Raw genomic sequence first — 13383 nt, forward strand, 5'->3', positions numbered from 1 at the left:
GATGACTAGTAAAACCAAAACCCGACAGGCCATTTTGTGCTTTTTATTGCATTTCAAATTCAAGTATCAAGCTATACACTATATGAAGATAAACAATCTGAAGTAACAAGTAGATATGTCCTGGTCATTTGGCCTTGTGTGTAATGGTCATGCCACTGTGGCACTCTGTTCTTTGAGCTTTCTGTCCCACCACCCCAGCCCTGTCACAGGGGCGGATGACTGTCTGTGGTTGTGGGAAGAGGACTCTTTGACCATTCCTGCAGAGGAAACCTGTCCTCACTCTCCTGCCATTTTGTAGTTTTGTTCCAATGTGGGTTTGCCTCGTCAAAATCCCACTAGAGAGAAGACAAATAAGTAGGAACAGATATAATAATGCCTCTTGACAAAAAGCTGCAGCTCATCCAAAGCAAGCGTTGTGCTCCACTATCCTCTGCATGCTACTGCCACCTAGTGGGACATGATGGACTTACAGTTAACATCAATGTAATCTTACACTTCTTATCTCAAGAGATCATAAGCCATTGTGGGCTCCAATACAAATTTCACAAAAAAATCACATAATCCAACCAAAGCGTTGATAATGACTTGTTCCTGTTGGACTGTGGACTGACCTCCAGGTCTGAGCTGAAGGATGAGGATGTGTTGTCGGACGTGCAGGACTCGTCCACTCTCACCACCCGCACGGTTCTCCTCAGGGGCTGGCTCTCAGCCACGCCGTCTCTGGAGAGAGTCACCTGCTTCAGGCATACCTGAGGCGCACACACACACAGCTTTACAGACTTGACATGGGTATACAACCCAAATTTTGAGTTGTCAGAGTAGCATGTTTTAGCTAACCTTTCTCACAGGTTGAGAGCTGACATCCATATAGTGTCCCATGTCAGTTTTCTTCTTTGGAGGACCATGGAGAGGAACACTATGCAACTTTACAAAGGGAATAAAACAAAGAACAACATCCTGTTGCCACAAACATAGACAGCCTACTGCATTCACTCTGGAACAGATTCTTCTAGACAGCCATCTACTGCAAACAGATTCTTCCAGAAAATAAACCTACTGTGTGCTTCTTGGAGCCCTTCACTCTGAAGCAGATCGGGCTGGAGGGAGAGGTGCCCCCCAGGAGACTCTCGGTATCTGAGCTGGGTTCCCTTGGCTGCTGACTGCTGCTCCTTCTGCACCAATAAAGAGCCAGGATCTAGTATGTTCATTAAAGAAAGACCAATCACGACTAGACCGGAGGCAGGATGGGAGGGGCAATTTAAAACTCAAGATGACATAAAATTAAACGTTACAAATGATATGTTGTTCATAAGGATACAAGCAGCTCCAGGGCTGCACCGCTGGTTGCCGTTAGCAGCCATGGCATAGCTCTCAGGATGAACTCTAGCTGGGTGTCATAGAGCAAGATGGCAGCGGCGTAGAGAGCGCCTGCCAGTGAGCAGAGCGCTCCAGATGACACGTGTGCCTTGGAAGGAATCTCCCCTCTGTGCTGAAAGATGTAAATCCAGTTTTATGCTTTTCAAAGTAACTCGAACAGTACAGTTGTACTTGGAAGGGACTGCCGTTGACAAATGATGGGATACACTGAAACCGATGAGATACATGAAGAACAAAGGAACATGACATGTGAGTGGACAGTTTCCTTCCGTTCCTTTCGAGGATGGGGTACTCACTGCTCTGGAGAGTGCAGGCAACTTGGAGGTACAGGCGATCACAAAGGAGAGCAGGCCAAGCACGCAGCCCAGGACTTCAGAGTTGTCCTGCCCAACCAGATGCAACATTTAGCATTTGCTCTACAGGAACGTTCACTGAGATGCCAGTCTAATTTTCCACTTTTCCAGCATTTTATGAGTTTGGTTCTGTTTCTTTGTCAACCTACTGGCCTGCCTTACTTGTAGTAGGTCACCGAGTAATATTCTTCCAGTGATTGGCTTTTTAATTGGTCTTAGTAAGATCTTGGAGGTTAGGTAGCTCCCTCCTCCTCCCAGCAACACCAGCCCAGACACCGCCAGGAGGTTCTGCCTCCTTCGCTTCCTCATCATCCTCCTTCTCCTGTCTGAGGGAAAGGAAAAGAGCATCGGGGTTGATGGTTCAAGTCCAAACTGTGCTGCATGTGCCAGTGTCAGAACAGTGGCCTACTCTGAAAGAGGCTGGGCGACACATGAACTACAGCTCTCAGAGGTGGTTAAGTCCAGACACATTTGTTTACTATCCTCATGGTTTACAGATAACTTCTCCCATGCCTTTATCTCCTTTGTCCATGCAAATGTATCATGGGAGGAAAAGGAGATTGGTTCAGCTAACAACACAAGTGTTCTATGAAGCAGGTGTCTTTTGTCGTATTTCACACTCTGGAGGATCGCTTACCAACTGAAGAGTTCCAGCACAAGCACACAGAGATGAGGATGGACACGAAATTAACAATATCCAGAATGGCCATAAAACCGCCCAGTAGAACCTGGAAAAGGGGGACAAATAATTCTCGCTGGAGTTCGAAGACGTATTGATCTTTAAGCCAATACATGCGGAATTTGAACAATATGTGCACCTGTCCTCTCTCACCTGTAGCGCCAGCTGATGAGAGAGGATGGCCCCGACGGTGTTGCACACATTGCCGACAAAACAGTACATGGAACACGCAGCTTCGATGCCAGAATTTCTGCCTCGCACTCTGCACCGCAGACCAATAAGCCTTGGATTTGGAATAGAATCATAAGTGAGACAGCTGACGAGTTTACAGTGAGCAATGTTAATACCACAAGGCTACTTACATAAAACACGATACCAACATAAGAAGCGCACACGAACAGCTGAGGCCGATGCAAACTTTTTGTCTGTTTGAGAAGTCTAGGCGCCCCCAAAAGCTGAAATCAAAAAAAATACTGTCGCCTTTGAAACTCTTTCCATGCTGAAATATGTATTTCTCCATATTTCTCAAAATACGTAGCCAAGCTGTCGGTTTCCAGGGTGAAACCGCATGAACAGTAATCCTCTCGCGCAACTCGCCACAGGTGTGCCCTTATCTCGTGCACATTATGTGGGACCTCACAGGACTTGTACCGTAACTTGCTTGTGAAGTAAACTCTCACTCACCGTCTAACCTGTTATTAAACAGCTCCAAGATGGCTATATGGGTCATATTTGCATGAATTAAACTAGGTTCTTCTGAAGGATGTCGATGGTGTAGTGGATATAAGCGACAATGTAAATTACAGTTAAAAACAAAACACAAAACCAACATCCTCTGAAATTGCATTTAATTATTTAACTGTTGATGGGGTTTTTTAAGCCAAATCATAGGCTACATTTATAAGCAGCGGAAACAGTACAAACGTATTGATCATGTACAGTTAGTATTGATTAGCTGTGAAAGCAGGAGCAGAATCTCAAAGTAAAATATATTTTCTCCTTACAAAATTCAAATCCTGTAAATGGTAATGGGGAACATTCCGAGTTGTTCAGTTCTGTCATATGATAGTGGAATGTATTGTACTGTTTGATGACCATACACCTAATATGAATGAATTAATTCATTTTGGTTTTCTACATCAACAGCCTTCTTATCCCTGCTTCTATCAAATGGTCACTGTACATACTAGAATCTCTAGATAAAAGAGTTGCCTTGGAGAGCCCATGAGGAATCAATTCAACTCCAAATGGTCAGTGATTTCATTTTTAGAGTAGTCCTTAGGTAATTATGATCAGGCGTCCAGGTGCTTGGTGAGTCTGCGTACTTTCTCCTTCTTGTTCCTGTTGCCGTGCTTCTTCCAGGGTTTGCCCACAGGTGGGGTGTCAGTGCCAGGCTTTCCTGGACCCAGGGGACCACTGCCTGGCTTGTACCCCATGAAAGACTGGACCCCTTTGGTGAGCGCTCGCACATTCTCCTGGAGATCAAGGTCAAGGTCAACTTTATTTATAAAGCACGTTTAAAATCAACCGAAGTTGCACCAAAGTGCTGTACAATATATAAAATTGAGATGGAACAATTACTGGGTCAGTGAATGAAACTCTTGTCACTCTAGTCCAATCACCACAAAGATAAAAAATAAATGATAGCCTACATGTTTGTGAATTACTATAATTATGAAAATCTACTGACCAAGTGCGAGCAATATTTGATCATGTACTAAATGCAGAATGCTGTACCTGATGGAAGAAGTTCTTGTCCACCAGGTTCTCGATCCTCTTAACCTTGCAGGGCCTGTTGGTTGTGTTGGAGGGGTCCTCAGGGTCCGTCTCCCCAGACAGGAACTGGCTATGCTGGAGCTGGAAGTCTTCTGGCTGGATGTGGGGAGGCGGGTGGCAGTACAGGAGCTTCCCCTACAGACGGTTAGGAAATACCATGCTACTCATTCTTTTCACATGTAGCCTGGTGACTATATACGTAGACTTCCAGGAAAGAGAATTCAACTTAACTTCAAAGTTGAGCATCTTAGCTAAGTTTAGCAACAGCGGCAACCATTTTCTCTGCTGCATAGTTTGTTTTACCTCTCAGAATGCTACGGTAAGAAGACTAGCTATGCTGAAAGGTGAACTTACATTGACGTAATCCTTCAAGATGTAGCGGGCTGATCTTGATTGATCTGGCTGGCCGTGAGAGGTCATGAAGCCTCTCATGTCTGAAAAGACCCAATCGCCACGTCAGTCCCCTCTAATAGTTTGCATGATGCCAGAGAAGATTAGTCAAGCACGGATGAATTATTGGAGGCACTTCAAAATACTACTATTACAATCCTAACCCACACAACTCAGAGAGTGGTATTTTGAGTGGAAGGGGTGTGGTCTTACATCCGTAGGCCATGAGCAGCTCCTCGTAGGTGGGCGGCCGGTCGGGGTCCTCGTCCTCTCGTGGGCGGATTATGTTGATGCCATAGGTGCCCTCCAACACTGCCCGAGGGATTGTCTGACACACGTGACTTCTCAGTTAAGGACCTGACACCATTGATGATGATGACAACGACAACAACATGCCTGTTAAAACGTATTTACTAAGAGGAGTGAAATGACTGGACTCTTCATTCCTATACATATATTTTCGCAGATTATATATGGATATATCTAAATATTGCATGTGTATATTATAAATTATACAAATTATGAAACAATCTCTGGGCAACCTATCGCATAGTTGTACGTTGGCGTAATGAAGGATATGAGAGAGATGGATGGCACGCTGTCTCTCATCTGGTCGATGGACAGGATCCCGCAGCAGATCATCTCCGCTTTAGTGGACACGAAGGAGGGCATGACCAGACCGGGGCAGTCACACAGACACAGGTCTGGCTCCACGTACAGCGTCTGGAGAACACACACGCGTCCACACACACGCACGGCCGCGTGCACACCCACACAGGTTACTTCCCTAATGATTTGACTCACACATTTAATTTAGTGTGGGAGATAAGAGAACAGTTGTTCACCTGGAAGTGCTTGGTGTGCCCGGGCGTGGCCGACACAGACACCTTTTTATTTCTGAAGATGGTGTTGATGGTGGAACTTTTCCCCACATTAGGATAGCCCACCTATTAAAAATGCATTAGTGAAATTAATAACTCCCAGAAAATATCCACAAAGATACAAGCTCTGACTGCTAATTATTGAGAGTTCATCCTAAATACGCAGTGATCAGTGTGTGTGTGTGTGTGTGTTGGGAGGCGGGGGGGGGGGGGGATTAACTCACTAATCCAACAGTGAGCTGGCCTTCTTTACATGTGGGCCCAGTGTGAGCGGACCTGAACATGGTCAGCAGTTCGTCTCTATGCAGCAGGCGACTGGAGTTGTGGAAGGCGGCGGCGTGCGTGGAGTCCACACCTCCCTCTTCCTCCCACTCATCCTCCTCAGAGCAGGTCTGCTCGTCTTCCTCCTCTACACAGTCTTTGAACCGGACTCTCTGCTGCTCTTCCTCCAAACCACTCTCCTCCTCCTCCTCCTCCTCCTCTTCTCCTTCATCCTCCTCCTCTTCTCCTCTTCTACTGATGTCTTCGTTGTCTGGTATACCCTCGTCTTCGGGGTCAGTCTGGGTCTGTTCATCGTCATCACCCTCCAGCTCCATGCCCTGCCACAATAAAGGCAGATGGGAGTGTTAGAGAAATGAAAACGGGAGGACAGAAGCTTGGTCCATCACATTAGGTCACTTGGTGCCATTGCCTTTGGTTGTGGTACTTCTGTGTGTGTTTGTCTGTGTGTGTACAGCTCGATAACAGGTAGGTCCCATTCTAAACCATTGATTCCCCTCCTCACCCTCTCCTCAGTCATTAATAAGTAACTAGTCTCTCTCCAGACTCAAATATTACGTTGAATCGCTGCATTCCGCATAGTACATAAGAGAGTCTGTGCCACTTCGCCGCCCAAGCTGGTGTTCTGAGGGCGTATCGATGGTTCAAAATTTAAAGAGTGACAGGTCGTGACAGCAAATAAGAGACGCTAGCCCAGGTTAGATGGGCGGGGCATATCTATGGGTGGGAACGCCTGATCGCGAAAGTCGTTACCGATTGGTTACGCAGGGATTCCTGCGAAACCAATGAATTGCCAGGATTTGAGCACCAGGTTTTTGCATGAAGTGTCCCACACTCATAGAGACATCTGCAGCATGCAATAGCGTAGTTAGCGTAGCTTACGTAGTGTATCAGCGAAAGAACTTTCATGGGTCTGGCGTTGACACTAATAAATAACCAATAATAAATACTCTTTTCAATTCCAAACCAAAACCTCAACTCCTCCTGCCTTCAGCCTGTGCCCCATTCCAAACCAATAGGTGACTTCGCTCCTCACCTTCTCCTCCGCATCCAGCCTGTCGTTTTCGGCCAGGGCGGACCAGAACACGGCCCGGAGGCCCTCTCTCTGGAAGTGTCTGGCCCAGGCCTTCCTCTGCTTCCTGGTCAGCAGGTCAGCCTTGTTCACCAGGAGCATGTTGACCTTGTCCTGGGACACCTCCTTCACATAGCTCTCCTACAGAGACACAACGCAACAGGAGGTGAAGCACGGCTTCTTACCTCCTCACTCCTGCAACCGCATGCCCACAAGTCACATCACTCAAATTCTATTCTACTGTACATTACTATGATGTGAAAGTAAAATCTTGTTGTAAGAGAAGAAATATTATGCCACTGGATGACATCCAAGCACAGGAATTGAACAGTCCTCTAAGAGAACCTGTCGTCGTTTGAAATACCTGGAGCACTCCTGCTACTTTTTTTTTCTTGGTGTTCAGAAAAGATGTTCAGAAAAAGTTTCAGATGAGTCATTGGGTTGAGAGCTGGCTGCTTTACTTACCAGGTCAGGGCAGCGGAACAAGAGAGGGTTTCTGGCATCGACGATCTGAACCACCACGTCACTGAGGTAGAGGAAGAGGAGTAAACACCAACGCCCACCATCACACTGAATCAGGAACTCATTCATAAATCAACTGGAGGTAGCAAAGGGCTAACAGCCAAGATGGATATGCCATTCTTCCTTTTAAGATGCAATAGAAAAGGAATTCAAAAACGAGCTCAATAATTATTATACCTCCTCTCGATGACTCTCCAAAGCTGTCTCCAGAAATTCAGATTCTTCTCGAAAGGGGTGAGAAACAGCTTCTGCTCCTCTTCGAGCCTTAAAAACAAATATGGTTGTGTTGTTGTTAGTACAGCTTGTCATTGTATCAGAACAGCTTCTGAGGACTGAGGTGAAGCAGGAGTGCCAGCAGGCTGAGTGGAGGGCTGCTGTACGTACAGTGCCAGCTCTCGTCTCCATTCCAGGAAGTTGTCTCTCTCTGTTTGCTGCAGAACTTCTGCACTGGTGCCCTCGTCCCAGTGGGGTCTGCACAAAGAACATACAGTACAGTAAAAAAAACACACAAAAAACTCCACAGGCAACTCCAATCACACTACGATAAAGCCCATTAAATATGAATTGTATAACCCCTGATATCTACCGTAATATCCCATTTTTAACCCTTAATCTTAAACTTAACGTAGTTTGGTATTTAGCATCAAAAGCCCTGTTATAAGGTTATTTACAATCATATACAATGGTTGACAGACTGTGCACTCTTGATATATTAGTGCTCGTTGCTCCTGTCACAGCCAAGTACACAATGGATCTAGAGATCTATTCGCTAACCAGGTAATGAATCTCTATGAGCATATATAGCTTATAACAGGGTGCTAAAGACTAAACTACTCCTTTAACTACAACTGCTTAAAGGTGCAGTATGTGGTTTGTGGTTTAGAACATTTTTGAAAGATTTTGAAAAATGCAACGGAAAAAATCCCTGCCCCTCTCTTTAGGCCTCCCTCCAAAGCCAGGTAGGTAGGTACAGTAGGTATGCCATCCAGTCATCAAGTGGGCAACTCAAAATGATTGGGCGCACTTGTTACAGTGCTGCGACTTCCACAGATTACGGATTTATTTAATTTTAGTGTCACAAGTACTTTATTTATTGATTGCTGTCGAGATGTAATAAGAATTGGAAAGCATTTAACAAAAGTGCTTCTGAGCATAACCATATACTGCACCTTTAAGTGGGTTAATCAACAAACTCATTTGATTTGATTTGGGTAGTTCCTGCTATGTATATTAAGCATTTCTGCTCTATACCACCGTATGATTCCACAGATCATTAACTATTCTAGACTCTGGAAAACAATTAACTTTTCAACATCAGCTCAGTTCTCAGTAGGCATAGAAAACTAGGCAGACTTGTCAGAAGATGCATCTTGTCGCAAAAGCATCTTGCTGCTCACCTTCGTGGTATTCTGAGGAACTGCTTGTTATCGTCATGTAGCTTCTTCAGCCTTTTGGTCTCCTCAACCGTCAGCAAGCCTGCACGTGCTTCCGCTGGAACAAACTTGATGTTGAGCTTTTCTGTGGAGACAAAAGTTTGTGTCAGATAACCTACTTCAAGTTAAGAGGCAAATATTGATACACATTCCACTTATGAGGACTAAAGCAAATTACTGTCAATTACCGGCAACAAACTCTGTTCCAGCAAGCTCTGCCGTGGCCAGGAAGTCATCCATGGAGCTCTGCTCAGTCACTGACTGGAGGTTGAGTCGACCCCAATCGTAGCCATCGTTCAATTCACTGGTGTGGAGCTGGCAATGTCAAAAACAAAAACCATCAATGTGTCGCTCACTATATGAAGGTACTGATAGGGTGTGCCCTTTCTAACAATATCGGGGGTCATTGGGATTCTAGCTAACACTTCAAGACAGTTCAATGTGGGGCTATGTCATATGTGCATTAGCTTGGTCCATCTGACTAGTTACTGTAACTGTGCTGTACCGTTATGCCATCCATACCCAAGAATCGCCCCTCTTGTTGCCTCGGCCTGCGTTGAGTCGCTCCTTTATCAACGATCTTCCAAGTGCCCCGCCACCTCCAACAGCCCTTTTCTTACTCATTTTGGGTTTGGGTTTACTGTCCTTATTAACCTGATTGTCAATATATGGCTTTCACGTTGATAAAGGACTTAGACTAAACGCACATTTACAGGTGCAGGTTGCGCCCCATGTGGAACTTGTTGTCGTAAGGACCGGAAGAGATTCGGATTATACCACTTTCGGATATTGTTATTGGTCTTAATACAGTTATTGGTCGTGATGGAATGGATTGCTGGCGATCTACAAATTATAACTCCACAAAATATTATCTTAAACTAAAGTTATAGGTCTATACGATTATGACATGTATTTTAATTGTGAACCTTTCAGTGTTTAAAATGGAATATTCCAAATATGGTCCGTCAATAATATATGTCTGAAAGGAAACATAACGACGTCAAAGTATGGTTCCTCTATTCTCTTTTCGTGCTTCTGTTTTATAGTTGTGCCTATGTTGTTATATTAGAAGAATAAAGAGTACACCATTTCAGATTCAGATCCAGATCTTTATTTATCACGTGCAGTGTACACAATCACTGTGAAATGCATGGATGTATTAATAGAACGGTGAAATGTTACTGCCGGCTCCGTGATGTGCTCATAAGTTACAGGTAATTACAATACAGTTACCAATTGCACAAAAAGTACAACCTATACAATATTAGCTAAAGCTAAAGACTTGTAATAGTTTGTAATTGTCTTGGTGAACATTTTCTAATCAGCTTGTGCCCTCATGCTAATGCCCTCTAGTTGCATAGTAGCCCATCTGTCAGATTATCACTTATAGACAAACACATAAACTAGGCTATGTAATCTGCAAGTGATCAATATTACAGGTATTTATACATTTAATTTAGTTCAGTCATAAACTATCTCTAATCATTAGGACTGCAATACCCAGTACCAGCCAGCAGATGTCAGTATAAACCCACTTTCAGAGATGGTGTGTACCTGTATCAAAAGAAGAAAATACTTATGGTGAATAACCATGCAGAGAGACTGTAGCCTAAATTACCGTTGAGTTTTCTAATGTCACTAACATTGCATTACTTATGCTTGGAAAGAAAACATAAAAATGAAATTGCCCAATTGCCCAAATGAGATTGCTCAATACCACCCTTTTTGTAGTTTTTTTTCTGAATTGTAAATCAGTGAAAATAGTTGAATCATATTCATTTGATTAATTTGCAGTCATTAATACATATCTACCATTATAAAGTGTTAAAATATGGATATTACACATTTTGATTTCATATGCATCGCAAACAGTATAGTTGCATTATTATTAACTTTTTACTGATTTTAGATTCCATGTACTGTATATTTTTGTCAGGCTACTTTTTGTACTTTCTGTACCTAACTGTATACTGTATAAGCTGCCTATTGTGTTTTATTTATCCTTTTGTACATTTCTGTGCCCACTGTACCTTTGTGTTGCGTTTTGTATTGTATTGTTGTGTGTATCTTTGGCTGCAATAATAATAATAATAATAATAATAATAATAATAACAAGAATAAAGGTAGCAATAACAAATATGGCTATTACTACTATTATTATTAGTATATCTTATAATAGTTAGCCATATTATTATCGCTACTATTGTTATTATTATTATGATTATTAATATTAATAATATTATTATTATTAATAATATTGGTGTTATTCTTATTATTTTATATATTATTATTGTTATATTGTTGTTGCTATAATTATATTTTTTTACAAAAATCTATTTATCTAAAATGTATGTACTTATTAATTTTGTTTCAAATTTTCTTTAAAGCGCCCTGTGCGCAGCCTAAAGAGATAGCCATTTGTTTTGGTTTAGTCCAACCCCTTCTCTGTTCCCCTTCAGACACTGAAATGGATGGTCCCAGTATATAAACACTGTAGACAGTCCTTCCTCTGTTCAGTCGTCCTCGCTCCCTCTGTTCTTATGGCACGGAGTGGAGAATCGCAGTTATGTTTACAGCGAACAGCACTTCAGAGAATGGACAAATGAAGTACAGGTTTTCGTCGTCGTTCCTTGTTGTGGAATAGCTAATAAATGACAGGAGGACAGTAAAAAGATAAGATCTAGGTGCAATAAACATTTGCTAGTAGTAGTACTGTATCGCTGTGTTCTGAAAACGACCATATAATGCTGCCTTGGAAGAAGAATAAGTTCGACCTGATTGAGGAAGACAAACAGTCGAAGCAGAAGGGGTATGCCGTGAGTCTCAACTACTCTGCGCTGACCTCCTTCGCGAAATCGTGCCCGGAGAGTGCGCTGAACAGGGTTGGAAGCATGTTCAAGTCAAAAAGGAAAAAGGTGAAGATTACTGGCGAGGACCCCACATACACGGTCCTCTACCTGGGGAATGCCACTACCATCCAGTCGAAAGGAGACGGATGCACGGACGTGGCTGTGAGCAAGATTTGGGGCAAAAGCGAAATGGGCAAGAATGGCACGAAGATGAAACTAACCATCAGCTCGCAAGGCATCCGGATGGTACATGTGGACGATAAGGCGAGGAGGCCGGGGCATTTATACTTATTACACCGGATTACCTATTGCGTTGCCGACCCTAGGCTACCCAAAATCTTCGCATGGATATACAGGCACGAGATGAAGCACAAGGCGGTGATGCTGCGGTGCCATGCCGTGCTGGTGTCCAAGCCAGAGAAGGCGAAGGCTATGGCGCTGCTTTTGTATCAGACCTCGGCCACAGCTCTTGCCGAATTCAAAAGACTAAAACGAAGGGACGACGCCAGGCACCAGCAACAGCAGCTTATAGGGGAACAGACGATACCGCTTGTCCCTCTCAGGAAGCTTTTAAACGGACAATGCTATTATAAACCCCCGGTGGAGCGCAGCCGGAGCGCGCCGAAGCTGGGCTCCATCACCGAGGATCTGATCGGAGAGGAGGAGGAGGAAAAAGCGATGCACTTTGAGTGTGAAGACATTCTTGACACGGACGATGATTGTGTGGGCAACGGCAAACAGGAGCTGTCCCAGATTATCAGTGACCTCGGAGAGATGAGCATTGGAAACGATGTGCAGACACTGAAAGCGGACCTTAGGGTTACCCGACTTCTGTCTGGAGAGAGTACGGGCAGTGAGTCCTCAATAGAAAGCAACCAGGAGCCAATTTCGGTCTCTAACGGCTTTGAGGAAGGGAAAATGCAGGAAATTGTCTGAATAGCCCGAAAGTCTTCATCATCATAGCATTTTTTCCTGGAGACAGTCTGCACTTGTTAGAAATCCATTTTAATTATCTGAGATTGTTTGCTTGTACTGTGCCTCCTCGCCGACTTGAAAGAATAGGAAAGACCATTAATTGGCCAAGACAAATATTCTGGACATAACCCACACAAAGACACATCATTTATTGAAATGTATTTTGGGAAATGTGCACTACAACGTGGATAGACTGCATGGCGTTGTGGAGATGACTGAACCCACTAGCAGTGCGCACAAGGACAGTGATGCGCCACGGTTAATTACTTCTCTTGTATCTATAGAGAGGACTCGTTTGGAGCTTGTTTACCCAACCTAATCTCTGTTGGAAATGCTTTTTTTTCTTGAACGTCTAGAAATGTAACATCCCGTTCTGAAAGCATGTTTCCTTATCGGGTTAAACTCCTCTCACTCCTTACAGGGCGCTTTCTATAGGCATTTTTTTTTTTGCACTGTTGTGGAATTCAGTCGAGTATTACATAGATTTTTATGTAACCTACATAATATCCTCTCCTATGTTCTAATAACATGAATGTCATATCTTTGCTGTGCAAAAGAAAAGATACCCTAATGTATTAAAATGTACATAGTAAATGCATTAAGTGTATACAAATATTTGTTATTTTTTAAAGATGAAAATGTGGTTTGTTTATGTGAACCTCACAAAATTACCAATAAAAAAAACAAACAAAATGAACTGCAGGTGTAATGTCCATATTTGGAGCTCTCGAGCCCCCTGGAGGACTATTGGCCTATTTCCCAAGTTGGGGGGGTTACATAGCAAGAATTTAACTGCA

At 43.5% G+C, this 13383-nt stretch overlaps 3 protein-coding genes across 3 annotated transcripts; 1 reads left to right on the forward strand and 2 right to left on the reverse strand.

The window, feature by feature from the left end:
• Window positions 1-124: 124 nt before the first annotated feature.
• Window positions 125-3139, reverse strand: tmem44 (transmembrane protein 44; the record flags this gene model as incomplete). Its single annotated transcript, XM_084444468.1, has 10 exons — window positions 125-223; window positions 612-749; window positions 838-891; window positions 1058-1195; window positions 1319-1489; window positions 1674-1760; window positions 1893-2056; window positions 2368-2458; window positions 2563-2692; window positions 3102-3139. 10 exons carry the CDS (start codon window positions 3137-3139, stop codon window positions 125-127), a joined length of 1110 nt encoding a protein of 369 aa, XP_084300594.1.
• A 117-nt stretch (window positions 3140-3256) lies between these two features.
• lsg1 (large 60S subunit nuclear export GTPase 1) lies at window positions 3257-9500 on the reverse strand. Its single transcript, XM_084444783.1, has 14 exons — window positions 9285-9500; window positions 8951-9077; window positions 8727-8847; window positions 7714-7800; window positions 7507-7593; window positions 7273-7333; window positions 6772-6948; window positions 5681-6055; window positions 5421-5522; window positions 5155-5298; window positions 4789-4912; window positions 4540-4619; window positions 4147-4320; window positions 3257-3884 (listed from the first exon to the last, which is right to left on the reverse strand). Exons 1-14 carry the CDS (start codon window positions 9384-9386, stop codon window positions 3702-3704), a joined length of 1944 nt encoding a protein of 647 aa, XP_084300909.1. The 5' UTR covers window positions 9387-9500; the 3' UTR covers window positions 3257-3701.
• A 2000-nt stretch (window positions 9501-11500) lies between these two features.
• fam43a (family with sequence similarity 43 member A) lies at window positions 11501-13157 on the forward strand. The gene has a single exon (XM_084444743.1). It carries the CDS (start codon window positions 11507-11509, stop codon window positions 12545-12547), a length of 1041 nt encoding a protein of 346 aa, XP_084300869.1. The 5' UTR covers window positions 11501-11506; the 3' UTR covers window positions 12548-13157.
• The last annotated feature ends 226 nt before the right edge of the window (window positions 13158-13383 follow it).

Source organism: Borostomias antarcticus (assembly GCF_949987555.1).
Source record: "Borostomias antarcticus genome assembly, chromosome: 10".
Taxonomy (NCBI): domain Eukaryota; kingdom Metazoa; phylum Chordata; class Actinopteri; order Stomiiformes; family Stomiidae; genus Borostomias; species Borostomias antarcticus.